At 42.2% G+C, this 15,128-nt stretch overlaps 1 protein-coding gene across 3 annotated transcripts in view; it reads left to right on the top strand.

Moving 5' to 3' along the window:
* The window catches only part of LOC106576889 (arginyl-tRNA--protein transferase 1), a 227,911-nt gene that overhangs the window by 111,460 nt on the left and 101,323 nt on the right, over positions 1-15,128 (top strand). For all 3 annotated transcript variants that reach the window (XM_014154421.2, XM_045700642.1, XM_014154420.2), the window contains one exon: positions 10,292-10,324. In XM_014154421.2, coding sequence (XP_014009896.2) covers positions 10,292-10,324 — 33 coding nt within the window. The remainder of the gene's footprint in view (positions 1-10,291; positions 10,325-15,128) is intronic.

Raw genomic sequence — 15,128 nt, 5'->3', positions numbered from 1 at the left:
GTGTAATCATCCAGAGCGGCAGGAATCCGGTGATGTGGTAGAGAGAATCAGTCCGATATGCTCTGGGTTGATATCGCGCTGTGCAGACTGACAGGTGTTGTCCGAACTAAGGCTGGCTGGTGACCGAGAAAAATGTGAAGACCACAGCCGTGGCTAACAAAGACTAGTAGCTAGTTAGCTGGCTAGCTCCTGATGGAAGTTCCAGTTATAAGAATTAAAAAAAATAAAGCCGTGTTAGACAGGATTTCCCTACACATACTGATCAGCTCAAATAGACAGAAGTGTGCCAAATGGCAGACCAATCCAAACTCATTTCTCGGCATGTCCAGCCCACTCATTATCTCAGCCAATCATGGCTAGCGGGAAGGTTGCTTTTTCTGTGACTTACCAAAAAGGCTCGTAATTTAACAAATGTATTAGAATTTATAGATGGCATAAGTTTGATATAAAGGTACATGAAAGTTCACATGTTCGAAGGCATTTCTGCCCAAAAACATTTTTTACGTTCAAACTGCTCTCCTGTGAAATCGTGACTTGCTACATGTGCCTAGTTTCCTGAAATGGGTCACATATTGTTTTGATGGAAGAGGAAATCCTTTCGGAGAGGGAGGATAATGAAAGGGGTCCTACGGGTTGTAGCGTACACCCCAAAGACGTGCAACTGCGAGAGGTTGAACTAAAGGCAAAATGGGAATAGCAGAAATATAGCTTGAGCACAAGGAAAGGGAAAGATAACGTGAGTAGAGATTGGAGCAACAGGAAAGAGAACGTGCAGCAGACAAGAACAGGAACATGAGCATGCAAATTGATTAAGAGTGATAGATCTGGAAGCACTCAGAATCCAGTCAGGCCATCCTGCAGCCTCAACAGAGTTTGATCTAGGTCGGAAGAGCCGACTTGTACCACCTTTCAACGAAAAGGACATGGACGTATATTTTACTCTCTTTAAGCGGATTGCCACACCCCTAAAATGTCTGCAAGAGAGATTTGACTTCATGAATACTTGTTTTTGTAAGAAGTGTTGACATACTGAATGCACCGAGCTGTCTGTTTAAATTACTAGCACACAGCTTGGTCACCCATGCATACCCCAGAAGACATGCCACCAGAGGTCTCGTCACACTCCCCAAGTCCAGAACAGACTATTACAGGACATAGAGCCATGGTTACATGGAACTCTACTCCACATCAGGTAACGGATGCAAGCAGCAGAATCAGATTTAAAAAACAACAGATACAAATACACCTTATGGAACAGTGGGGACTGTGAAGAGACACAGGCACACACTTAATAACATACGCATTCTACACACACATACACATGGATTTTGAATTGTAGATATGTGGTAGTAGAGTAGTGGCCTGAGAACACACTTAATGTGTTATGAAATGTAATGTCATGTAATGTTTTTAATTGTATATAACTGCCTTAATGTTGCTGGACCCCAGGAAGAGTAGCTGCTGCCTTGGCATGGGGATCCTTAATAAATACACATTGTCTTGCCCAGAAGAGGCGAGAGAACGCCATATCCTCATCAGAACACCATCTCTGTCAAAGTAACCCCAATAAATTCATCAAACTCCACCTCTGGACGTATCTCAGCAAAAACAGGGGAGAGGGAAAATTCTTTACTCTGTTCAGCAATCAGTTGCTTCCTAGACATAAGTGTCAACTGTTGGGAACCTCTCTTCCTTCAGTGGTCCTACAAACTCGCTCACCTTTGGAGTATTCAAAGGAGTGGTCAACTCAGGAGGTTTACCGAAATCAGGATCACACAAACGTCTCAGACAGATCGACCATTGTGGGATCACAGACATCCTCAACACTAGACTTGCTCCCGGCGACTTTAACATGTGTAACGACACACGTTGGGAACACTCTAGGGTACTTTTCTGAACCCATCAGGGTCCTCCACTCTGGGTTTCTTAGAAATTACAGGATTTGGCACGACCTTCACTTCAGCCAAATTGTTTCCCAAAATTAATGAGACCCCCTACACTGGTAGGCTAGGCCTCACTTAAACGGAACCAGAAACAAGATCAGACTCGAGTGCCACAATATATACAAAGGAACTTCCATGCAACCCATTTCCACGCCTTGTACAAACACATTGTAAACAATTGTTGAAGTCTCAGAGAAAGGAAAAACATCCTCCAAAATGAAGAATTGGGCTGCCCCAGAGTCTAGCAGTATCTCTACCGGTTGCTTAAGAGCATCGCCCCTCTGCAGAGACACAAACCCGTCTGAAACTAAGGGTTCATACACATCTGATCCAAAATCTTGTATAGGATATACACTAGTCCCAACCAGAGATTTGATGGGCTGGAGTGTTCCCACTGGAGTCAAATCAAATCGTATTGGTCACACACATGGTTAGCAGTTGTTATAGCGAGTGTACGAAGTGCTTGTGCATCTAGTTCGGACGGTCCAGCAATATCTAACAAGTAATATCTAACAATTACACACAAGTCTAAGTAAAGGAATGGAATAAGATTATATAAATATATGGATGGAGCAATGACAGAGCGGCATGGGCTAAGATGCAATAGAGAGTATAGAATACAATATATACATATGAGATGAGTAAGGCAAGATATATAAACATTATTAAAGTGACTAGTGTTCCATTTATTAAAGTGGCCAATGATTTCAAGTCTGTATGTAGGCAGCAGCCTCTCTATGCTAGTGATGTCTGTTTAACAGTCTGATGGCCTTGAGATAAAAGCTGTTTTTCCAGTCTCTCGGTCCCAGCTTTGATGCACCTGTACTGATCTCGCCTTCTGGATGATAGCGATGTGAACAGGCAGTGGCTCGGGTGGTTGTTGTCCTTGATCTTTTTGGCATTCCTGTGACATCGTGTGCTGTAGGTGTCCTGGAAGGCAGGTAGTTTGCCCCCGGTGATGCGTTGTGCAGACCTCACTACCCTCTGGAGAGCCCTGCAGTTGTGGGAGGTGCAGTTGCCGTACCAGGCAGTGATACAGCCTGACAGGATGCTCTCAATTGTGCATCTGTATAAGTTTGTGAGGGTTTTAGGTGACAAGCCACATTTTTTCAGCCTCTTGAGGTTGAAGAGGCGGTGTTGCGCTTTCTTCACCACACTGTCTGTGTGGGTGGACCATTTCAGTTTGTCCGTGATGTGTACGCCAAGTAACTTAAAACTTTCCACCTTCTCCACTGCTGTCCCATCGATGTGGATATGGGGGGTGCTCCTTCTGCTGTTACCTGAAGTTCACGATCATCTCCTTTGTTTTGTTTCAACTTAGGACACAGAGACAATGTGTCCTTTCTCACGGCAGTAATGACAAACTGGCGGTTATGAACGAGAGTTTACTACCGATCCTTATTTTTTGGTGCCACCTCGTCAGCCAGTAATTGTTACACCTGTGCTGGCTTGTCTTCTTGTTAGTCAGAAGGTGTTTCACCTATGCTGGCACATGTGATATATTAAAGCATCTGGCCCAGTGCTCCAGTTGCCTTGAGCGATATGGAGGGTTAACGTCTTTTTAGTTGTCTCTCCCTATTTTGATTTCTAATAAACAATCCTTTGTCTGATCTTCCCTGTCGTTTTGGGCACTCATGTTGGGTGTCTTTTAGGGCCCAATGAGTGTCTTTCAGAACCCCTCCTAGAACCCCACCTGTTTCATTTAATTTTTGGTTTCTTGTTGAAGTGTAATTATGGGCAACGGTTACCTAGTAGTGTACGTGCCCAATCCACCAGGGGTCTGGCAGGGTCTTGGGCGTTGTTTAAATGGTTGACTGTAGGAGATATTTGTGCTGCAGGGAGTTGGGCATCACCATACACGAGTTTGGCGTCGCCACACACTCTGCTTGGGGCATGATTATATTTCCTCATGGTGTATTGTACTGAAGTTGGCTGACGGAAAGGGAATGGAACGTAATGACTATTACTACTGTTCTCTGAAGGGGGGAAACAAGGTACAACACCTGTTATTAAATTTAAGGAATGAATCCGAGCCTCACGCTTATCACCTGTGGAAGGCGGGACTTCCAGCTAGGCGCGGATTTCATTGGACTTGTCAGGTGTGATTGTAAATCCTTCAACTGAAGTTGTGAGATTGCGACTCCACATAGTGTGTTGTTCCTCATTTCCCTCCTTCAGGGAACAGTAGTCAAACACGATTTGTTGAGTTGCAAATCGTAAATGTATAAATAGTATTTGCTCTACCTGACGGCAGACCATGGCATGTGACGGGTTCACAGTGGAAAAAGAAGGGGAGAAACAGAAAGGACATACAGTGCCTTCAGAAAGTATTCACACCCCTTTACTTTTTCCACATATTGTGTTACTGCATGAATTCAAAGTTTCACTGGCCTACACACAATACCGCATATCAAAGTGGAATTATGTTTTTAGAAATGTATACAAATTTGCTTAACAAGTCACATAAGTTGCATGGACTCACTCTGTGCAATAATAGTGTTTTAACATGAGTTTTGAAATACTACCTCATCTCTGTATTATTGTAAGGTCCCTCACTCAAGCATGAATTTCAAACACAGATTCAACCACAAAGATCAGGGAGGTTTTCCAATGCCTCGCAAAGAAGGGTGGCCTAGTTAAAGTTTTGACTTAAGTCGTTTTGAAAATCTAGGGAATGTGAAAATATTGTACAATCCAAGTGTGCAAAGCTCTTAGACTTACCCAGAAAAACACACAGCTGTAATCGGTGCCAAAGGTGATTCTAACATGCGTAGACTCAGGGGTGTGAATACTTATGTAAATTACTATTTCTGTATTTCATTTTCAATACATTTGCTCAAATTTCTAAAAACATGTTTTCACTTTGTCATTATGGGGAATTGTGTGTAGAAAAATAATAAATTATACATTTACATTAAAAAAAAAAATCACATTTAGGCTGTAACACAACAAAATGTGGAATAAGTCGAGGGGTATGAATATTTTCTGAAGGCACTTTCTTTATTCAAAAGAAAGGGAAAAACTTGCTGAAAAAAATGGCTTCCCTCCTCGGTTTTACACATTTTCTTAAATGTTTTTCAAAGAGTAACTAGTTGCATCATAGATGCACTCAATTCCGTAAGATTCATTAAATGCTGCGTCACGTTTCAAAGCTTTCTATTAGCCGAACTCCATTGAAGTTCTAGGTCCCTACAGAGCCCCTATAACTTTCTTTAAGGTCAGAGGTCAACTCACTTTGTTTGTATTCTCCCAGACAACCATTTTTACCAGCCTCAACAAAAAAGTGTTTTCCCCAGTTTTTGCCCCAGTCCTTAAAGTAAAATGAAGTGGTCATTGATTTCGAATCACCAAATGATAGGAGGATGAGGCTCCATGAAAATAGTAGTGTGGTGAGGGAGGAAAGGAAAGTCTGGGATTCTTTACACCAGAGATCGCATGCCATGTCTCGCAATGCAACAGTGTTGACAAATGAGCAGGCCAACACACTGTGATTGAGTGAGCTTGCTAATGTGGAGAAGAGAGCTTAGTGGCCATTAGACTTAATCGAGACCGTGACTTTGGTGTGTGTGTGAGGGAGAACGTGTCTGTGAGAATTGTGTGTGTTTGATTGAGAAATATTGTGTGTGTCTGAGATTGCTGCTTACCTTCCTAATGGTACACAGATGAGTTTTTTTGTTATAGGAGAGGGAGAGCTGTAGAGGAACTGATGGGTGCCATGTGTGAGAGTGAGGAGGACTAGGACGTTACTACATGGAGCAGTACACCTTCTGTATCTGTATGACACGCCTGTACGCTCTAGACGTGTGTGTGTCTGTCTTTGTGCCTATGTCTTTGGTTTGTGTCTGCAAGCATTACATACAAAAATATGGTTTGTGTGTGTGTGTGTTGAGATATGCGTGTTTGTTTGTGTGTGGTCTGTTTCGTGTGTATGCCTGCTGTACAGTGTGTTTGTGGCCAGACTGGGGTCAGGGCTGCCAGACTCCCTGAGAGCAGGCTGGTGAGTGACTGAGTGGAGACATAAGTGGAAAAACGCTCTGCTGCTCAGCACTCTGGGTATAATTACCCAGCAGCCTCCTGCTTATGAGTGCCTGGTATGGTAACAGGAGAGAGGGAGGGATTGTAGTGCCAGCTTTGCCAAACCAGACCTCATAGCCACAGTTTGCCTGCCACTGTTCTTACTACATCTTTCTCTTGCTCACTCACTCACTCACTCACTCACTCACTCACTCACTCACTCACTCACTCACTCTCCTCCCCATTTCAATGTCAAATCATGTCATTTGATATCCTTCATGCTCCAGTATAAGATGTTTTTATATTCATAAACCATGTTTGAGTTAGCTCTGCCACAAAGCATATAAATTAAGTAATCTAATAGTGGGTGATGTTGTCCTATTCATTAACTCGTTAATTGATTATTTTTTTTTGACTGTTTAGAAAAGTGTTTCATTTGCCGTCCCTTCTGCAATAATGCACTTTGGAAGATTGGGGTCAATTCAGTGCTCTGCTTGAATGGCACGTGGAGTGACCACACTCCACCTGTGTCTATGCTGTGTGTGTGTGTGAGCAAGTTTGTAAAGTGTTATTATTGCTGGAGTACATATTGGTCAGGTGGACGAGTAGTAGTAGTACAGTGAGCCACAGTATCCACAGCAGGAGTAGTGGACAGGGAGAGATTGGTCACAGCATGATAAGATGTGTGGCATTTTGCTCCTGCTGTTTAAGTGAGTAATTCTTTCCAGCCTCTCCTCCCCTGTCCTGATGTGGGTTTTAGTGCCATAGGGAGCACTGTTTGATACTTTTATAGATCACAACCAGACCACACAGTGACAATAGTAATAACACAGTTATGGGGTATGTGTTCATTGATTGGTTGGTATTCTAGAATAGAGGAGTGTACGGAATTGCTTTTGTACACTCCTCTCTTTATGGATTTCGTGTTTGTGTGTAACCACCTCTGTTTTATGCACAGACTAATGGAGTGTGACCTGTCTCAAGTTTGCAGAGGTAGTCTCCCTCTCTCTTTCACTGCATATACAGTACACTTAGTGTACAAAACATTGAGTAGCACCCCATTTGCCCTCAGAACAGATTCAACCCTTCAGGGCGTGGACTCTACAAGGTGTCAAAAGCGTTCCACAGGGATTCTGGCCCATGTTGACTCCAATGCTTCCCGCAGTTGTGTCAAGTTAGCTGTCCTTTTGGTAGTGGACCATTCTTGATGCACGGGTAACTGTTGAGCATGAAAAACCCAGCAGCGTTGCAGTTGTTGACACTCAACCTGGTGCACCTGACACCTACTACCATACCCCGTTCAAAAGGCACTTCAATCTTTTGTCTTGCCCATTCACACTATGAATGGCACACATACAGTGCATTCCAAAGTATTCAGACCCCTTGACTTACCTACATTTTGTTACGTTAGTCTTATTTTAAAATTTATTAAATCAACAACTAAAAATCCTCTATAGACACAATACCACATAATTACAAAGTGAAAACAGGTATTTAGAAATGTTTTGCAATTGTATTCAGACAATTTGCTATGAGACTCGAAATTGAGAAGTGCATCCTGTTTCCATTGATCATCCTTGATCTGTTTCTACAACTTCATTGGAGTGCACCTGTGGTAAATTCAATTGATGGGACATTTTTTATTTTATTGAACCTTTATTTTACTAGGCATGTCAGTTAAGAACAAATTCTTATTTACAATGACTGCCTAGGAACAGTGGGTTAACTGCCTTGTTCAGGGGCAGAACGACAGATTTTTACCTTGTCAGCTCGGGTATTCGATCTAGCAACCTATCGGTTACTGGCCCAACGCTCTAACCACTAGGCTACCTGCCGCCCGACATGATTTGGAAAGGCACACATCTGTGTATATAAGGTCCCACAGTTGACAGTGCAAAAACCAAGCCATGAGGTCGAAGGAATTGTCCCGTAGAGCTACAAGACAGGATTGTGTCGAGGCACAGTTCTGGGGAAGGGTACCAAAACATTTCTGCAGCGTTGAAGGTCCCCAAGTACACAGTGGCCTCCATTCTTAAATGGAACAAATTTGGAACCACCAAGACTCTTCCTGGAGCTGGCAGCCCGGGGAAAACTGAGCAATCGTGGGAGAAGGGCCTTGATCAGGGAGGTGAACAAGAACCTGATGGTCACTCTGACAGAGCTCCAGAGTTTCTCTGTGGAGATGGAGAACCATCTCTTTAGCACTCCACCAATCAGGCCAGATGGAAGCCACTCCTCAGTAAAAGGCACATGACAGCCCACTTGGCATTTGCCAAAAGGCACCTAAAAGACTCTGACCATGAGGAACAAGATTCTTTGACCTGATGAAACCAAGATTGAACTATTTTATCTGAATGCCAAGCGTCACGTCTGAAGGAAACCTTGCACCATCCCTACGGTGAAGCATGGTGGTGTCAGCATCATGCTGTGGGGATGTTTTTCAGTGGCAGGGACTGGGAGACCAGTCAAGATCGAGGGGAAAGATGAACGGAGCAAAGTACAGAGATCCTTGATGTTAACCTGCTCCAGAGCACTCAGAACCTCAGACTGGGTTGAAGGTCCACCTTCCAACAGGACAACGACCCTAAGCACACAGCCAAGACAACGCAGGAGTGGCTTTGGGACAAGTCTAAATGTCCTTGAGCTGAAATTGCTGCCAAAGGTGCTTCAACAAAGTACTGAGTAAAGGGTCTGAAAACATACGTAAATGTAATATTTCATTTTTTTATTTTATACAATTTGCTAACATTTTTAAACCTGTTTGCTTTGTCATTATGGGCTATTGTGTGTAGATTGAGGGGGGAAAACATTTAATACATTTTAGAATAAGACGAACGTAACAGTGTGGAAAAAGTCAAGGTGTCTGACTTTACGAATGCACTGTATAAATCAGGAAAATATATATTTTTTTACTTGTATTTATCCCCATATTTTAATGCTGTTTTCTTCATTTTTTGAACTGCTACCGGACACCTTCAGACGAGTCTTGTGAGGCTTGTGTGTGTCCTAGGCCAAAAGGGAGAACACCATTGTGTTCATGAGTCTTTCCACAGAGTGGTCATAGTTTGTAGGCCAAATCATTCGGACGCTGCAGACGTTTCCACGAGAAGAACGATTTTTGGGAAGTCTCATGGTCTGAAAAACACCGCTGTAGCTCTGCCACCTTTCATCATAGGTATAGAAGGGCGATATCGGCGGATGTGGTCGATTGCAAACAATCTCTAGCTTAAACAGACAAATTTTTACGTTAATTTTTAAAAATAATTAATTAGATTTCCGCAGTGGCGCGCGCCCATTGTAGGCCAAGGGTTAAGGAGAGAGCTATATTTCATTGTGTTTTGTTCACTTAGCTAATACAGCTAATTTTGCCTACTGAACAGCCTGACTCCGAGAGGAATGCTACTTATGTTAGCTAGTTGGCTAAAGATATCCAACGATCCAACTATTCCAAGACAAGGTAAGCTTACGGTTATTTATTTATTGCCACGAGGCCCGCCAGTGTACCTGTTAAACTGCTTGCTGTACACTACTGCGTGATTGTACCCATGGATTGGATTGTGGGCTTATTAACACGCTAGTTCTAGTAGCTATGTTTACTATGATGCTAGCTAATATGTTGACAATGATGTAGGCTCTGTGTAGCGGTTATGGTATGAAGGTTTGGCTTGGAGAGGTTTTTTTCACCTGGTCACAGACAACTGTTGTGTTGTGCACTGAAGTCCACAAGCGAAGAGAAAAGATGATGCGAGAAGGAGTTAAACAACTAGCAAAGTGATGATGCTTTGTATGTGTCTGCTATGAAAGTGAACTGTGTGCGCGGGTGATCAGGGTTGTATTCCAAACGTTTCTTAAACGGAAGCAAGCGGAACTAAACGGGGATGGACCTACCTGAATTTGTCCAATAGAAACTCTTGTTTTGGACTAATGATTACACCCTAGATCAGCTAGATGCAGGAAACAGTGTACAAGGTGGTATTGAATGTGTCAACTTGGTTACTGGGTGAATGGAATATGAATGACAGTCATCCAATAAAAATAAAAAAATCATTAACGGCTCCGACTGCTGCTGGTATGATCCTCAAGACAAATGTTTCCTCTTGTGAAAACACGGTCTTCCTCTCTATGGCATACTGAATTTACTCTCCATTTGATATATTACATCTAAATAAGCAAAGGGATGGGAGTGTTACACCATAATAGACAGTTACTGGGAAAATGTATGGTTTTCATTTGAAACTCGTGGCCTATCGAGATTAAGTGACCCACATAACTAAACTGTTTATTTTTCTCCCTTTTCTTTCTCTTGGCGCTGGCTGCTCGTCTCCCCTCTACAGTTCAGAAGATTTCTCTGTGACTCACCACTTGAGGTACGTACCCCTGCCCTCCTGTTGACTACATACTTCTACATTTCCAAAGTGTATAAATTACTCCAATGCCTGATTCACACTACTGAGCTGTACTGGCCTGTTTACGCATCCACTATAGTTGCTGGAACTGTGCCAGAATGGACAATGTGAAAAGAAAATATCTGAGTTAGCAAAGTACAGTTTTAAAAAAGAATGTGCAAATATTGTACAAATTGTATTGGTCACATACACATGGTTAGCAGATATTATTGCAAGTGTAGCGAAATGCTTATGCTTCTAGATCCGACAGTGCTTTAGTATCTAACAGGTAATATCTAACAATTCCACAACAAAACCTAATACACACAATTTAGTAAAGGAATGGGATAAGAATATATAAATATAAAATATATGGATAAGGAGTGAGAGAGCGGCTAAGATGCAATAGATAGTGTAGTATACAGTATATACATATGAGATAAGTAATGCGAGATATGTAAACATTCTTAAAGTGGCATTAAACGTCCCACCCTAGTCAACAGCCAGTGGAATCGCGTCGCGCGAAATACAAAACCTCAAATGCTATAGCTTCAATTTCTCAAACATATGACTATTTTACACCATTTTATGGGTACACCTCTCCTGAATCGAACCACGTTGTCCGATTTCAAAAAGGCTTTACAGCAAAAGCAAAACATTAGATTATGTTAGGAGAGTACCCTGCCAAAAAAAAATCACACTGCCATTTTCAAAGCAACTAGATGCATCACAAATACCCAAAACACAGCTAAATGCAGCACTAACCTTTGACAATCTTCATCAGATGACACTCCTAGGACATCATGTTACACAATACATGCATTTTTTTGTTCGATAAAGTTCATATTTATATATAAAAACAGCATTTTACATCGGCGCGTGACGTTCAGAAAATATTTTCCCTCAAATGCTTCCGGTGAATCAGCGCTAGAATTTACAAAATTACTATTCGAAAACATTGTTAAAATGTAATATTGTCATTCAAAGAATTATAGATTAACATCTCGTGAATGCAACCGCATTGCCAGATTTAAAAATAACTTTACTGGGAAATCACACTTTGCAATAAACGACGTGGTATGCTCAGAAAAATAGGCTAGGCGATACATGTTAGCGCCATCTTGGAACCATCTAAAATCAAAAATACTATTGTAAATATTCCCTTACCTTTGATTATCTTCATCAGAAGGCACTTCCAGGAATCCCAGGTCCACAACAAATGTAGTTTTGTTCGAAAAAGTTAATAATTTATGTCCCAATAGTTCCTTCTTGTTAGCGCGTTCCGAAGGCTACTCATAATGTACTGAAGCGCGCGGGACTTGTCGTCACAAATGTGCAAAAAAATATATATTTACGTTCGTTCAAACATGTCAAACGTTGTATAACATAAATCTTTAGGGCCTTTTTCAACCAGAGCTTCAATAATATTCAAGGCGGACGATTGCATTGTCTTACTAAACGTTTCGGAACAAAAGGTTTCCCATGGGCGCCCGCGTCATAGTAGTAATAGCCCTCCCCCTGTGACCAACTTCGCAAGCCTCTCTTTGGGTCAGTTTCTACCATAGAAGACTCAAACCACTTTGTAAAGACTGTTGACATCTAGTGGAAGCCTTAGGAAGTGCTAAATGATTAATAAGTCCCTGTGTGTTTCAATGGCAAAGGTTTGAAGTGATTCCACACATCAGATTTCCATTTCCTGTTACGATTTGTCTCAGGGTTTTGACTGCCATATGAGTTCTGTTATACTCACAGACACCATTCAAACAGTTTTAGAAACTTTAGGGTATTTTCTATCCAAATCAAACAATTATATGCATATTCTAGTTACTGGGCAGGAGTAGTAACCAGATTAAATCGGGTACGTTTCTTTATCCGGCCGTGCAAATACTGCCCCCTATCCCCAACACGTTAAAGTGACTAGTGTTCCATTTATTAAAGTGGCCAATGATATCAAGTCTGTAGGTAGGCAGCCGCCTTTCTGTGTTAGTGGTGGCTGTTTAACAATCTGATGGCCTTGAGATGGAAGCTGTTTTTCAATCTCTCGGTCCCAGATTTGATGCACCTGTACTTACCTCGCCTTCTGGATGGAAGCGGGGTGAACAGGCAGTGGCTCGGGTGGTTATTGTCCTTGATCTTTTTTGCCTTCCTGTGACATCAGGTGTTGTAGGTGTCCTGGAGGGCAGGTAGTTTGCCCCCGGTGATGCGTTGTGCAGACCGCACCACCCTCTGGAGAGCCCTGCGGTTGTGGGCGGTGGAGTTGCCGTACCAGGCGGTGATACAGCCCGACAGGATGCTCTCAATTGTGCACCTGTAAACGTTTCAGGGTTTTCTGTGACGAGACAATTTTTTTTCAGCCCCCTGAGGTTGAAGAGGAGGTGTTGTGCTTTATTCACCACACTGTCTGTGTGGGTGGACCATTTCAGTTTGTCTGTGATGTGTAAACCGAGGAACTTAACTTTCCACCTTCTCCACTGCTGTCCCGTCGATGTGGATAGGGGGGTGCTTCCTTTGCTGTTTCCTGAATGTTAATGGCTGTAATTTGGACATAGCCCTTAGCCCCGAGTGGCGCAGCGGTCTAAGGCACTGCATCTTAGTGCAAGAGGCGTCACTATTGTACCTGGTTCGAATCCAGGCTGTATCACATCCGGCTGTGATTGGGAGTCCCATAGGGCGACGCACAATTGGCCCAGCGTCTGGGTTTGGCCCGGAGTAGGCCATCATTGTAAATATGAATTTGTTCTTAATTGACTTGTCTAGTTAAATAAAAGTTATATATTCTATATGGTACAATCTAGTTAGCTGACACAAGCACAGGTCTAATAACAGTTCGCTAGGCAGTCAAAGCTATAGTATTGTTTATAGGCTACCTGCGTCTTGTTGAGCTAGATGCAGGTAGTCTATAGCCCCTGAAAAGGCCAACATCTAATTTCAGGGAAAAGTCCACAATGAAACTAACATTAAATGTGGAGAATGATACATTCGCGATAGAGCTGTGACCATGATCCCAATTGACAACTTCCCATTTTCCCCATAACAGAAGCACGTGAGGGAGTTCCATAACTTCCATTTCAAATTTCCACTCGCGCAGGGCTCCTGACCCTAGAAATGAGCATGAGTAAAACACTTTGCTTGATACGGTTATCCATTAGAAGTCGACATTTGAATGCCATTTACTTTAAACCACCTGTGAGTGAATTTATCTAAAGAGCTGTAGTGCGCCAAAAGTCATTTTCCAATGCCTTGTCGCTGTTATCAGTTCTTGCGCATTAATGTTTTACGGAAAAGGGGTGTCTTCATAATGACCAATATAAATAGCCTACCTACAAATGGTAAAAGGTTGTCACCATGTGCGTGTGTGCTGCTAGTAACAACCTGCTCACTGCCTGGTAGTCAGCAGCAGCAGGTTATAGTTAAATATATATTATTATTATTATTTTTTTAAAGAGAAATACCGTGGCGGGCGCGGTGCAATTTAGAAGTAGGCCCAAAACCCTCCACCAATACATTTTCACCCACAACATCGTTTTCAAAGTTGCCCAATTTTGCGAGAAACCGCAAACATGGCAACCCTGATCATGCTGTGGATGTTTGGTCAGGACGTGTCATTTTAATTTGTTAGTTTTGAGTGACTCATTACTAAACACTCCCCCGCACAAAACACATTGTGGGCGCTAGTCATTATTTCTCAAAGTTTGTATGAAACAAAGAGAAACTCATTGCTGTATTTGCGTTTCATGGCGATTGACCTCAGTCAGAATTTAGATAGTGGTGAGTGGGAATGACAAGTCATTGGCTGACAGCGCATCATCTGCTGCTGAACGACAGCGCTGCAGCGTTTAGGTTGCAGAGTGATTTTCAAGAAAACTGCAGAAAAAGATCTGGTAAACCGCGAAGCACACGGGCATCTCGCTCAGCTGCCAAACTGACACCGCTGCTAATCAGAGAGCGCTGTTGCACTTGGCCAAACAAATTCCAGTAATTCATTAAATAATTATATATTTATTCTAACACGTCGCAACCCACCATTAACCGGTCCGCGACCCACACTTTAAGAAAGGTTGTCCTATAGGACAGGAGCAACAAGATGGAGTCATGGTCAGATTTGCCAAAAGGAGGGCGGGGGCGGACCTTGTATGCATCACGGAAGTTAAAGTAGCAGGGGTGGATCGTCTAGAATTTAGGTTTTTAGCTTTGTTACCTCTTTTCGCCTCCCACCCGTGGTGCACTCCATCAACAGCAGGTGCATTTCAAGAGCGGCAAATTTGAATCCAAATAAATGTCAAAATTCAAATTTTTCAAACATACAACTATTTTACACCCTTTGAAAGATAAACATCTCCTTAATCTAACCACGTTTTACGATTTCAAAAAGGTTTTACGGCGAAAGCATAAATTTAGAGTATGTTAGGACAGTACATTTACAAGAGTTGTGTGTAATGTTTTGTCAATTCAAAGACAGGGTCACCAAAACCATAAAACCAGCTAAAATGATGCACTAACCTTTTACAATCTCCATCAGATGACACTCCTAGGACATTATGTTAGACAATGCATGCATTTTTAGTTCTATCAAGTTCATATTTATATCCAAAAACAGCGTTTTACTATGGCATTGATGTTGAGGAAATCGTTTCCCTCCAATAACCGGCAGTCAAGTCAGCACCACAAATTAAATAATTAAAATTAGAAAACATTGGTAAAATATTATATTGTCATTTAAAGAATTATAGATTTACATCTCTTGAACGCAATCAACTTGCCAGATTTAAAAATAACCTTACTGGGA

The sequence above is a fragment of the Salmo salar genome, chromosome ssa18 (assembly GCF_905237065.1).
Source record: "Salmo salar chromosome ssa18, Ssal_v3.1, whole genome shotgun sequence".
NCBI lineage: Eukaryota > Metazoa > Chordata > Actinopteri > Salmoniformes > Salmonidae > Salmo > Salmo salar.
This window is presented reverse-complemented; position numbering and strand designations above follow the sequence as displayed.